The 15,050-nt window shown below is 37.8% G+C and overlaps 1 protein-coding gene across 1 annotated transcript in view; it reads right to left on the bottom strand.

Moving 5' to 3' along the window:
* LOC131681906 (neural cell adhesion molecule 1-B-like) overlaps positions 1–15,050 on the bottom strand; it is a 967,955-nt gene that overhangs the window by 178,120 nt on the left and 774,785 nt on the right. The window contains exon 5 of the mRNA XM_058963004.1: positions 13,245–13,448. Coding sequence (XP_058818987.1) covers positions 13,245–13,448 — 204 coding nt within the window. The remainder of the gene's footprint in view (positions 1–13,244; positions 13,449–15,050) is intronic.

Below are 15,050 nucleotides of genomic sequence, written 5' to 3'. Positions count from 1 at the left end.
TGAGCGTTAGAATACCAGAAGGTGAGAAAGTTTGGTAGTAAGCGCAATTGATGGTATTAAATGAAATGGTATTTACGATGGATGTTTTGAGGTATGATTATTATTTACCTATTTGCAAGAAAGAAAACACATTTGTCGAACTGGAAATTGTTAGCATAGTTCAACAAATGTGCCATGTGTTATTTAGTTTTTTGAACTTCCCAAATAATCAATTAATCTATCGTACACCACCTGATTCAGAAACACCTGACTAGAATATTGGTAATAAATAATTATCTTTTTTTATTATGGATGTATTCTATTGAGAACGTTTAGAAGGAATGATTACTACTCTGCGCCCAATTGTACACTCAATAATCATTTTTTGCTTTCCATATTGTCCTATATTGATATAGTCGGTTGTCTCTTGGTTTAGCATAGTAGTTGTCGGGATTTGGAAGCGTACAGTAAATTATTACTGTAACATAGCCTATTCGATATGTTTAGTTGATTGGTATAAGACATTAACTGTACATAGTCTTATAAGTTGAAGTTGTGATAATCATCGTTTGCAAGTTTAAGCACATCGGGTGACTAATTTCAAACCGTTTTGAGAAAAAGTTATTGAATTGTACATTAAATTTTACGGAAAAACAGAGAGCTACAGCTCTGAACACAACATCAGGGGCTAAATTGAACTGAGGTAAGCGATATAATGTAAACGACGTTTCAACAACCTGTGGTGAGGTAATAAAATCTAATGTCTACTTTCCGAGAAAAGGAGACTTTACCGACTAGCATCCAGTTACAAGAAACGTCGTCAAGTGCCCGTAATATTTAAGCATCCCGTGTTGAGTTTTGAATATACTTTTTCGATCTTAAGCCCAAGCTCAGACTTTGCAAATTTTCAACGACCAATCATCTTGCACAATTTTCCGCTTTTCTCATTGTCTTTCTCTATTCGAACAATTTCCGCATCAAAGTACTCAAAAGCGTCCTCATTATTATTCCTTTTTTCTTCGAACAGCCGAACGCCGTGGTTCTCTTCCTGCTACGGTCTAAAAATAAACAAAAAAAACAACGAATATAATATCGAATCGAAATCAATATTCGTCGGAAACAGCTCTCGTTACGGGGAAAACCTTGGTGACGTAAGCTGCAGAGCGCATATTATCCATACCTGGCTACCTTTCGAAGCGGTTCACCAGGGAGCGGACTCCAGTTTCTAAGTGGAAGTAATCAACAAGGAAGGACAACGAGCAAAAAATATGAAAGCGTTCCTTATTCTTGGTTTGATCAGAAAATCGTTTGCTAATATCATATTTCTTAAACGGTCTGCCGATAGAAGTATAAAAGTATTGAAAAATGTCGAAGGATCGAAATGGAGTGGATCATCAGATTCCGGATTTATCTCTAATTTCACAGAATCGTAATACGAAAGGTGCAGCTAAGAAAAGTATACCCACGAAACAAGAGCCATAATGAGCCCCCAGCCTCCACCTTTTGACCATTATATTTTTATTCTGAGCCCAAGGAGAAGGGTTAATTTCATCTAGAATAATACTTTTCTTTGCAAAAGTAGTGCCCCCGGACTTGAGACAAGCCAAGCTATTATTTGGTTGTTTCTGATCTTTACAGTACACGACTATTTGTTTGTTGGGATAGGCTGGTTTATGCCTTGGCACTGCACTACAAACCCTTTCCGAATTCTCACCTTCTATTTCGACAGACGTCGTTGCCGTTTAATAACGCACAGGACAATTGTCGGGCTCTTGCTACGGTTCAATTATTACACTTATGATATTTCCTGGTTGAGGCACTAACAAACGACGATCGGCTTAGGATTGATCAAGTGTAATGGACGAAATCATGTAATATCTTTTCGTTTGTCTTGTCTTTCACTTTTTTATATCGTACTATTGTTGTCTTACCCCAGTTTGGAGTTGATAAATATCCCAGTCGAACGACGAAGTCGAGTGCTTCGAGGTCGACCGATTAATCAACCGACTAAGTTGGGTTTCGTCGGTGAACAGTTTTCGTGAGCTTAAGATTTAATCGGTATTAATCTGATTGCAGTTTTAAACAACCTTCCAATCGACCGATTTAATTGGTTGAAATAAACCGATTTCAACAGATTTCGTCGGCCATATTTAATCGGTAGTCAAATAAAGGAAATCTATTACTTGTAGTGATCGGTGAATGGCTCTCTAGAGTTTCTTTATTTTTTTTGTTGCGACCATTATCCAGGTTATCGTTTGTAGCTGCCCCTGTTTGCTCTGCATCAGCGGTTCTCAACCTTTTTCGTACCACGGACCCCTTGGAAATCATCCTGGGTTGTTGCGGACCCTCACGGTTAAACATCGATTTTATATGTTATCAATATATCATTTTCAGTCTCGAATTTCTATATCCACTTGCCAAAAATATTTTTCTTCGAGGATCCCCAGCAACGACTTCAGGCCCTCCTTGGGTCAGCGAGCCTCAGCTTGAGAACTACTGGCTTAAATAATTTCCGATAGATCGCTGATTATACGTGAAACTGCTGAAATCACGTATCATGAAGTTTTATCCACATGTCGAGAGTTCCGCAGGGAAGCAATCCAGGACCTTTGCTGTTTTCGCAGTTCTTCAATGTTTTCTCATGTCTGACCCTAACAGTACGCTTACTTACATATGTTGTCAACATAAAACTGTTTTATTGTATAGTCCGTATAGTAGCTTAAATTACTCTACAATCTAGACCAGCGGTTCTCAACCTTTTTCATTCCACAGACCCCCTAGAAATCACCCTGGGTTGCTGCGGACCCCACAGGATAAACATCGATTTTGTATGCTATCAATATGTTATTTTTCGTTAGGAAACAAGACTTGAAATTTCAATCTGCACTCAGAAAATATATTTTTCTTCGCGGATCCACAGCAACGACTTCGCGGCCCCCTAGGGGTTCGCGGACCCCAGGTTGAGAATCACTGCTCTACATGTTACAACTTGCCCGAATCCAATGTAGTTGGAAGCGAGTTGTTTGTTGGTCCACATGTGTCGTCCTAACCGGGTAGTACATTACTAATGTAGCTAAGGATCCGTTTGGGACAGGTATGCCATACCTCGTGAGGCGTCATTTGAAGCCTTCCGAAGTATCGCTCACTTCGAATAAATAGTACTGTACAATGGCAGAGAATATGTTCCGAGCTCTCGGGCTCGTAGTTACAGAATCGACAATTGTCATCTTGACTTTTGCCAATTTTTTCAGATGATACTTAGCAGGACAATGTCTCGTAAATAAACCTGTGATTATACGTAACTCTTTTCGTTTTAGATCCATTAGTTTTTTGGCTCTCGTTGTATCTGGATGTATGAATTTCTTAGCTTGTCGAGCGACCACGCCAGGCTAATTCATCGACCACTTCGTTACCATCGATTCTTTGGTGGCCAGACACCCAGAATATCATTAATTTATTCCGAGTTCATACTATGTTGCGTTTCGGCTTCGCCTCATCAGAAACCGACACTAACACATTGTCGGAATAGATTAGCGCCGGCCTGACGCAAATCCCTTAAAACTAAAACACACTATGTGTTTCAATTAAACGACTGATCAAACGTGATGTCCCGTTCGAGCAAAAGTTCTGTTTATGCCGATGAGACACAAGTGAAGCCGAAACTTGTCTTGGCTTAGCAGGCCTATGCGAAAGCCGGCGCTAATCTATTCCGACAATGTGTTAGTGTCGGTTTCTGATGAGGCGAAGCCGAAACGCAACATAGTATGAAATAAGGATTTGTGCCCTCCTGTACAAAGACTGGTTTTTACCAACAAATTTTCACCCTAGTGAGAAATTTTGGTTTTTACCAAATTTTCCTCCATAGGGTGAAATATAGCATAGTTATTCCGAGTTGCCAGTTGTTGTAAAGATGCGTTACACTCCCCCCCCGTTTTTGCATGTCTTTAGTTTCTTTTCTACAGACCTCCGAGCAGGTGTATATTGCCGACATGGTCAAATATTTTCCATTCATTTTCAATTTCATTGACCCTGTGAATATCTCCCTACTGGGGTATTGACTAGGTTTTTCAAGAAAAACTACTCTGAACATTCTTCTTACATGTAAGCTTGAAAACGCAAAACATGTCAACATTTAACCTAAACTGGCCTCTACAGAGCAGATGGCATCTTTGGTTGGTGAATGGAATAGCATCAATTTGAAATGAAGACGTACGATTCAGTCATGAAAATCTCGCCAACTGATTGAGGATCCTTTACTGTTTGGAACTGGAAATTTGAATTTGAAAATGAAAATTTTCACCACTGATATTGCATATAGCTCTGCCTGGAAAGCTTTCCATTGATATCGCTTCTTTAATTCTTGGTCCGTAGATTCCCGAGCCAGTCAGCTCATCCATTTTAGAACCATCCGTGTAGAATCATATTGTACCTTGAGGTAGTATGGGAACTCCTCTATCCCATATCTGACTATCCACTATTTGACCTTATATGAGATATCGAAATTCGGTATAGCCTCCATTTTATCTTGATCAAGAAAGGTTTTAGTTTGAGTTCCTTTATTATACTCAGGTGACCATCAAATAGTGGTTTAAGTTTAAAGGGTTTTTAACTCATTTTAAATAAAAATTTCTATTTTTCAGGAAAAATTCAGCCTTTTTATGAGTAAACACTCCCTTAACCAAAAAATTATCTCAAAAACTCAACGTAGGGGTTAGGTATTTTTTATATAGAATATGTATGCAAAGTTTGAAGTAGTTTTTGAATGGCAGGTAACACCGCAAATCATGTTTTTTCCATGTTCTACAAGAAGCTTCGTCACCGAGTCGCTTTTTAATAGTTTTGCATGCCAAAATTACAGCATGTTATTGAAATGATACACTATAATGTACAAAAGTTTTGATCAATTCACTTCACACAAAGTTCTAAAAAAATCGCAGAAAGTGTTTTTTTTCACGCTGAAACCCTTACCCCCCCCCCCCCCTTAATAATTATAATAGTAATATGCATCTCAATTGCAAATTTACTGTGACGTTGGACGAAATAATATTGAATTGTGGAGTTTGTACAATATTTTGTAATCATTTTTACACAAATGCAGAACAAATGAAAAGCATACTTGGATCCTTTAATGACTAGAATTAGAATAAGCTAAGTTTAAGTGAACAATCCTGATTGATTAGGTAAATTAGTGAAATTACTCGCATCTCCGTGATTTTTTACCATTTCCTTTTCTCTAAATAGTATCGCACCAAAGTTGTTCAAATGCTGTCTATTTCAAGAAATCCGAGACTGTGTCGTTGACTGCCTCACTCTAAGTAAAAATTGCATCATTATCCTTAATGGTTGTAACCATGTTGTACATGCGGGTTTCGAAAGACAGCTCCTAGCTGCGAAGGCTTAGGACGACAGTAATGATGATGATAAACAATGAATGTAAACAGGCGCATTCCAGCTGACGGCTCCGGCGGTTTGAGGAAATCATGTAAGTCGGGCGGTTGGTGGATTTTGTCGTCTCTGACGTGTTTGTTGAGGCTTGTTACTTGTACAAGATTCATATTTAGCTGGCGTATTCAAAGGGTCTATGCCTACATTAGAATTACTGTCGGAAATCTATTCGTTCATATACTAGACTGAAAACACCAGACATGGTTTCCCGTTGTCGCCACTCGTCGAAATATACTGACAATCCACATCTAGTTTCATGTATCTACTGTTCACATCAACAGTGCGAATGTCCCGTTGGTTGGGAAAGTTGATATTGACTGCGGAAACCAGAGGCTGTTGATGAAGACAGCTGACCGTTTTGTAATCAACCGATGGCTCTAGTGACTTCTTGCGTAATGCGTTGCAACCCAATTTAGTTACGTCGTTGTAGGCAAAACTATGTCGATTGTGGTTTGTTTGGGGCTAGAGGCGAGGGGTAGAATATCATATCATGGATATGTCCAGTGAGGCTAAAATGGATGTTGGCAGTAGGGACAGCAAGTAGGTCAACATAATTAAACTAAAAATGTATCGTATGTAATATCGAATTACAGTATGAGAATCCTGATGCAATATTACGCATTGCTGATTGAAGCATGTATGTGCTGTAACAATGGTTCTTAAAATTGGATTTAGCCAGCTGTTTATTACATTATTATTATTACAAATGGTACTGTTGAAACATGTACGAACGGAAGAAACACTTCTCGTCTTGAAATTACAATCAAACAATTCAACTAATTTTGATGCCACAAGCAGATTCTTCCGGTACACATTCCCGTAATATCTCGGTTTGATGTCACAGACAGTAGGGTAAATTAAGCTGCTTATTACAATCTGTTTACTGCATCCATCAGTCGAGCTGCTATTCTCGTACACAATATACAAGCAGCTATGTACATTAATTTAGTTCAGGTTGACAAAGGCCCTTTCGCTATTCGTTGCAACCCTAAATATACAGACATACTATAAGCGAACTTAATTTTCAATGTATTTTCATGCTCCAAATATGTGCATGAAAAGAAACTTAAAAATACAAAATATTTTTTTCTGTGTGAGTGGTTCGTGAGCGATCAAGAAGACCATTTGCTCTTGACTGTGAGGCCACTAAAACCGAAAAACTAACCTTGCGTGAAGAAATAACTGGCTCGAGCTTGAACATATAATTTTTCGGAATCATTCTAAATATCTTGGGATGTTATCATTATTTTAGTAATACCTTAGGGTCCATCCATAAATGACCATAGCATTATATGGGGGAGAGGGGAAATTGCTATTTTGTGATGAATCGTGACGACATGGGGGTAGGGGGTCATGTCATGCTACGTAGCTTTTTTTTGGGAGTGGGCGACTATTTTGCAGGTATTTGGAAAATATTCTCTGACTTTGTGTCTGTGACCCTTAGTCTAACATGTGTATCACCATCCTCCATCTCCACGTATATGTATATTTACATTGAAGCTGTGAACAACGCAGGGTTCCAATTTCCTAATCTTCTTCGTTTATTCGTACCGAATCTCTCGGATTGCTGGATGGTCTAATGAATATCCATAATTGTCGATCCGTTTCTTTGTGGTGTTTTCCAATTCAAATACAAAACCACACCTTTAAATTGGCTACGAACCTAACGCTGGGTCGTGATCGCCAATTCAAGTCGGTGAAACGATACCATGGTGTGAGCTTCTCAAAATGGGCTATCGATGTCTACATATTCGACCGAGAAGTCGAGATTGATGGCGTGTTCAACGAGGAGAGTTTACCATGGTCTGTTAAAATGCGACATTGGCTGCATTAGGGACACTTTACTTCACCCGGCAAACACACTGAATTGCAAGCGTTTGCTATCTACGTTAAATATTAACCCTTTCAGGGTTAGCTATTTTTCCTTTAAAATGTTGGGGTCAAGAATTCCGAAAAACTTTTTTTCATAAATACAGGTGTTACCAGCTGTTCAACTTTTACATTCCAATGATCAATACAATTCTCCTAGAACATTTACAATAGTTCAATAGCGTGGAGAACGTCACCTTAAATAGTCTAAATAGATCGGTTTTATATGTTTTCAATAATATTGCAAAATAACGAAGAAATCACAAAATATCGTTTTTCGTTGTCAACTTAAACTGTTCAATCGGAATCCAATCATATTGATTGCAATAACTTCAGTTCCTGAGTTAATTCGTGTAACTATTAGCGCTCAATAGGATGATTACAATCGCATTTATTAGCCTTACTTGTTTTTGTGAGCCAATCTTGCCTAAAGTAAAAGTTATAGCTGTTTGAAGACGTTGTTGTTTATAAACACCATGGGCATGAATTGGTCAACCGTGGGAGATGGAAAGAAATCATACTCCCAATCAAATTCATATAGGGTGATCATCGCTAGATCTGAGTTACCTAGCTACATCTTCTTTCACAAGGTTCGTAAACCTGTCCGTCTGTTGTACCATGAGTCATAAGCTGCCCTTATTGAAAATAATTGGGCCACAGTTACCTAGTGATGCAAGGCAATTTCAAATCAGCTTTAAGGACTAATGCGATAATGATGTTAGTTTAAAAGATGGTGGCTGCGAAGATGCTCGGGTCATTAGGCTGAAGGTTTTATATATTTTTTTTATATTTTTAAATTTTGATTATAGAGGTTTCAACCTTAAGGTCATTCGCCTCTTCGGGTTAGAAAAATCTATTAATAAAAATCTCTAACCCTATGTGCGGGGTTGGGAATCGAACCCAGATGAGCTGCGTACAAGGCAATCGATTTACCAACTACGCTATGCCCGACCCCTTTAGGCCGAAGGTCATTCTGCCGAAAAACAGGCCAACAATCATTAGGCAGATTGGTCATTAAACCGAATGGTCATTAGGCCGAATGGGCACTAGGCAGAATGGCACAAGTTCTATAGTTAGTTTATTATTCTGTAAGAATTTGTATTACTGACAAAATGGAATAAAAAATAACAATTCCGCCTAATGTGGCAAAGCTATGGTGGATACCGATCTACGATTATTGGGAACATTAACTTTCCGCCGCGAAGCGGTCGAAGATCGGGTTTGCATATTCGAGTCTGCTGCGCGACAACGATTATGCTGACCATAGCACAAACGGACAACTAATGTTTGATTTAAGTTTACAGAGGCAACGTAAACTGAAAACAAACAAATAAATTGATTTTGTATATTGATTCTGACCCAAGATATTGGTCTGTGTTCTTGACTTGTTTTGAGGTATCCACATCGCTACCGCTCCTATGTTTGAAAAATATAGGCAATTCAGTGGATAACAGGTTTGCTTGTGGGATTCCAACGGCTGTCGGCAGCCACCTAGCCTGCCTCGATTACATTGGCTTTGCCGTCAGACCTAGAGTAGTGTAGAAACCGATGGTTTAATAAATTGTTGTTTTTAAAACTTCGTGACATACCGCACCGATGAAGCAGTTATTTATCTAATGAAAAGGTTTACATTATATATAATTCGAAAGAACAGCTCATGATAACGAAAAGGATCTTAATCTTAAGTATTGAAAAAAGACAACTCACTGGCGGAATGGTACGGACGTGTGGACAAATATGTATGGAGGCGTTTTCATGACGTCGTAATATTTGATTACCTACTGTGGGGAAACGTCAGGCACAGCGTACAACATAACAGTTGTGGTGCGAAGGGGTTGAAGGAAGTCTTTGTATGATGTAGCATAAGCGGTTGGACCGTCACCGAGTTTTCATCTAAAATGCGCACTAGTTTGGCAGGTCAATAATTGGCACAGCGTAAACAAACGCAATTTAAACAACGTATATATTCCTATGAAAATGAAACATAAGGTATAAATTTTGAATGAACCGAAAAAAACATTTTTATTATTCATGCAATAAAACAATAAAAATTTTGTCTATAATCGAGTTATGGATATTTAACTCAAAGAGAGAAGTCCCGAAAGCTCCACAGTATATGTTTCGACCTTTTTCCTCTCTGTTATATTTTCGGCTTCTTGGCCTTTGGTCTCATGTCCATTCGGCCTCATGCCCATTTGGTCTACTGTCCAGTCTGTCTAATGTCAATTCGGTCTAATGTCCATTCGGTCAAATGTTCATTCGATATAATGTCCATTCGGTCAAATGTTCATTCGATCAAATGTTCATTCGGTTTAATGTCCATTCGGTTTAATGTCTAGTCTGTTTAATGTCCACTCGGTCTAATACCCATTCGGTCTAAAGCCCATTCGGTCTAATGTCCATTCGGTTTAATGTCCAATCGGTTCAATCTCCATTCGGTCTAATGTTCATTCGGCCCAATGTCCCACAGTGGTGGATCTTCGAACCAAAGTCGGACAAAACCAAAAATGTTGGCCAATCTGGCTGAAAACTACATGCTGAGGAAATTTTGGGGTACTGATTTTTAATGTCAAAATTTATAAAAGATGAAATAAATTTTCCCATACAGTGTTATCGAACCTTTTTTATTAGCTTAATACAATTTGTACGATAAATCTTTTTCTACTGATAATTTTTTTTAATAATAAGCTATATAAATAACAACGCAATAATTGTATAAAACTACTTTAAATCTCCACAAAAAGTGTTTGTTTACGTTTTATTCAGTTGTTATTTTGCACTAATCACCAAACCCCTCCGGGTAAAAAGGGGCGAGACCTTGACATTCGAAAATTTCCATAGAATGTATAATAAGTGACCGTTCCGAACTGTTTCACCTGATTGTACAGAATACATTTGTGAAAAAAGAATTTACTATCAATTCACTTGAGATATATTTGTAATAATGAAACATAGTTAGAATAAAATTTGGCGAACATGTTGAAATGATCAACAAAGTTCTTAAATTTCCTTTAAAATGAAACTAGTTGTGCTCAAATCGGATTAAAATTGAAAGAGCAACATGATTTTGAAGTGAAGATAGATACTGTGATTTCGTAAATTAATTTCATTAGAATTGTCTGACACAGCGATGTTAAAAATTGCTGTTAAAAATCTAATTCTCATTCGGTGGTCACAAAATTTAGAGAATATGTCATTCAATACATAAGAAGCCTAGGAAATATTAAAAAATATCATAATTTGAAACATAGGTTCTGTCCGGCCTCCAGCCACTGTGTGTCCATTCGACCTAGCAACCTTTGGCCTTGCTCTATTCAAATTGTTGATACACCCTGTGGCAATAAGGCGAGGGTGTTGATGAAAATTTGAAGGAACTATTGTGCGCTCGGTTTGTTTGACAGAAGTCCGTGAACGGAGAACGTGGAGAAGGTTGCTTACTTCTAGGTAGATTCCACATTCGTTGGCTATGTTCAATCCAGAAGGAGTAGAGTAGAATGGGGTCAAATGGGTAGGGGGTACAATAAGTATAGGACATTATCTTTGTTATGTCATTATTGCAGAGGTCTCTGGTTAAGTGAGTTTTTTCTTATGTAAAAATTAATGCTGAACATGAATTTTATATTGGATTTTCGATGTTTTTGTTTTTGAAATAAATACGGACATCAACAAGAAACATACGCTTGAGGGCACGATAGGTCAGCAATTTAGGGACACTATAGGTCACTGTAATGTAAATAAGAATTATTTTGAAAGGAAAATTGTGCGTAATTTCATGCGAAAGATACCAAAACGAAGTGAAGAGTGACATATAGAACACAATTGCATCAGTTCAAGATGGCGCCAGTATTCGATCAGGCTCTAAACAATTCGTGCTCGTGTGAAAGGAAAGTTCTCGTCACGAATGAAAACGCGTCAGAAATTCAAGGTGTTGTTGAAATAGATTATCGCAAAAAAAAACATGACCGAAAAAGAGAAGGAAAGGAATCCAAAAAATGATCAGAAGCGCAAACGTGATCGTCACGCTGCTAAGAAACCACATCAGCTGGAATGCACAACTTCAATTCTACACTCTGGCGACGAGGAGGACACCCAAGAAGTCATTCGCAAGTACAGATGAAGCTGCTGAAAAAAATTTTTTCAACATTTTCCTCCGCGGTTTCATGACTTTTTACATCTTTTGCCACTTCCTCATTTTCTTACCTGAATGAGGTCAATGGTTTGCATGTATTATTTGCGTTGATAATTTTTAAATAATCTGCAGTATTCATACTCTTCAAATGAAAGTTGAACTACTGATTTTCTAGGTGTGTACATTGTTGTATTTATCCTCGAATATAGTGACCTATCATACCCCCAGATTTTAAAAAAATCGAAAAAAGTACCTTCGCCTTGTTGAAATTAGCGTGAAAAATTTGTAGCCAGGCAAAAAATCTTTATTGGCAAAACGTTGTCAGATGTACAACCTTTTAAACGAATGTTTGTTTGTCAAAATTTGTGCAAAAATACCATCACACGAGCTTACCAAAGAAAACTGACCTACTTGACTCCACTCTACTGCCCATGATCGCATATCTGTCCCATAATGATAGGAAATCCCATAGAAAACGGGACAACTATGCGATGATGGGTAGTCTACTGAATGGAAATGGAAACTGAAGAGTGACGGTCCAAGATCGAGCAACCGAAATGTTTGAAATACATTGTGTCCTGATTCTGAATACCTTGATTGTGACAATGTTGATGATGTTCCGCTGAATTAATATTAAAAGTTATCTCGCATATTTTCATTTTTCTTTTACACATTTTTAAACTAAAAACAAGGAAAACATTTAGAGGCAAAAATATCGAAAATAAAAAAAAGCCTGAGACCCCGTCAAAAATAATTCCCGCCCTACCGGATAAGAACCTAGCACCATTGGCGACTGCGACGCTAACGCATTACTCTAGTCTGCAGTGCAGCGTTACCACGCCTTAGTAAGACAGGAATTGATGAAGGATGTCCAAACACAAAAATTGACTTTTTTCGGAACATCACTCAATCGCATGGTAATTGTCTCCAGAGGCCTCATTTCAAATATAAACTTGTTCGGATGCTTCTGGTTTACTAATAAGAATTTTTAAGTTTGCATGTAAAGATATAAGAATGGATCGGCAATGGAAATAATAAATGCAGTAAAAATGACAGCATCATCTTATGTTTCCTAAAATCCTCATATGTATAGCTGAAGATGAAAGGATCACATTTCAGAAGACTGCAAATCAATCCGATTTTGCGGTAAAAAGAAAATCTAATATAATATTATATGCTGCCTCTCTTTCTCGAACATGCTTAGAAAATTCATTTGATCTTCAGAATTAAATAACTTTGTGCGGTAACCTCCAATCATTATGCAACTTTCAACAAAGTTGTTCGTTATAAAAATGCTACACTATCTGAAGATTTCAGATGTACAGAGAAATTGTGGGAGTTTTTGTTGAATTTAAATTTTTTATTTCCGATTTTCCGTATATTTTACCATAGAAACTTGTAAACTCTTGTGAATGAACCAGAGCTATCGGAAAAGGCTCATATTTGGCATACAGTTTGAAAAGAAAATTACCATTTGGTTTAGCAGTGTTCCGATAAAAGTTCGAAAAAGTTGCCGGTCTGTCCATCTTACTCGGGTGGCCAACTTCGCCTATTAATATCTATTAACGTACAAATGTAAGGTAATAGTCTTAGTTATTAGGCTGAGTAGTAAAAAGTTGTTGATAACAATCAACCTGGACATAAATGGGGTTCTTGAAAAAGAAATTGAAGAATTGTACAATTTTATAGAACTCTTTTACTGCTCGTTACTGTATGACTGTACGTGGTGATATTAAATATTTCAGCTAGAGTCTGACACTTCAGTAATTCTTTGGCTCTTCATAATTGACACAGTTTTTATCATAAACGGTAATATACTTACGATGTAAATCCAACACGTAGCTGCTCTCTTTGGGCTCTGCCAGTTGAGTATTGGTTGCCTGGCAGGTGAATATCGAGTTCAAATCGGAGCGTTGAATCGCCGCCCAGAGGAGTCGATTTTCGATTACATCGCCAGAGTTGTGTTCGTATTGCTCATCCACCAGGATGCCGTTGATAAGCCACTTGACCGATGGTTGGGGCCGACCTGTAACGATAGAGAAAGAATAGAAAGTGTCAAAATTAGTCCAAATTTGAAATCCTCATGAAAACACAACATAATATCTACTGGCCAAATACGTTCCTATGCATATATTCGAATCATCATCAATCCTTAAATTAATATTGGTCGGTTCCTGATCAATATTTCCCGCATTAGGTCATCCACCTGACCTCATAAACACTAAAACATACGCCCGAATCAACAGCGTTCTGGGTCTGGTTGCAGAATTAATTCCGAATCGGTGGAATCCGATTAGTAACAATGGTTGGAGTTGTACGACTATGTTGGTTTACGAAAATTGCACATTTGGGTACCACCTGCTGTTATTTTCACCTACCGGAACTGCTATGTGTCGACGCTGACTGCAGGCAACAATATGCAGCGCTGCGCTTGCATTGCTGTATAGAGGGGGTTTGGCAGGGAGTGGAAAGTTACGGATACAACGGTTAGTTTGCAGTTTTGGCTGATCGATTTTTGTGTCGGTTTGAACTTTCTGTGGCATCCGTCAGTTCCGGGCTTAGATAATTGCAAGGGGAGAGGGATTCGAAAACAAATAATAAAGTGATAACAGAAAAGCGCAGTTGGAATGGAATGTTCCGGATGGATGGAAGTTGATTGCCACGGTGGGGAAATTGTTCGTTGCTGCAATTTAGTTTGTCTCTACTTAAATCTACTAATTGAAGTTTGATACTTTTTGCTTTTCATGATATATTAATGATATGTTTATCATAAAAAATAGATGGGGCGTGCATTGTCTAAATAACAAAGGAAACATTTTGGTTTTGCCATAATTGTTAAAGTTGACGAAAAAGCTTTACTTCGACCCACAGTGGCTGAAAGCCGGACAAACCTCAAAAAGTTGTGTTTTAATTATTGATCTATCATATTTTTTCTAGGCTTCTCATGTATTGTAGTATAACAGCAGTTCAACAGTATCTACATCGGAATATTAAAAAAACTTCATATCCGAAAATACAATTTCGATGTCCACTTTAAATGCTTGTGACTCTTTGGATTTTGATCCGATTAAGAACAACTAATTTCGTTTGGAAAGGAAATTAAAGAACTTGGTTTACAATTGTAACATATTCGCCAAGTTTGTTTCGAACTATGAGTGTTTTGTTTGGTGGTTGGATAACAATTTCTTTTTATACAGATGTATTCTGTACAATCAGGCGAAACTGTTCGAAACAAATATTATACATTAAAATACGGGAAATTATCTCTAGTTTTCGAATATCTCGTAGTGCGCCTTGCTGTGCCAAGGGGTTTAAATTTTTTTTGACGTAGGATTACGTCTTTGTTTTCGATTAGGGGGTGCACTTTGCAAATTCAACCAAACTGGTATGTAACGAAAAGTGGTCAGATTTTAAACGTTTATATTTCAGCCATCTCACGATTAGTTTTCGGATTTTTTGCACACATCGCTCAGAAATATTTCTAAGAACAGATTCCAACAGATTCCAATGCCAGCAACTTGCCTTCCAATATAAAACTCATTCCTATAATGTTGAAAAATTTTCCATTTTGATTCATCGATGGACCCCCATGTGCATTGAGAATGACCAAAACTATTGGTGGCATTCA

This window comes from Topomyia yanbarensis, chromosome 2 (assembly GCF_030247195.1).
Source record: "Topomyia yanbarensis strain Yona2022 chromosome 2, ASM3024719v1, whole genome shotgun sequence".
NCBI lineage: Eukaryota > Metazoa > Arthropoda > Insecta > Diptera > Culicidae > Topomyia > Topomyia yanbarensis.
Note: the sequence above shows the minus strand (reverse complement) of the source record. Positions and strands in the feature narration are given on the sequence as shown.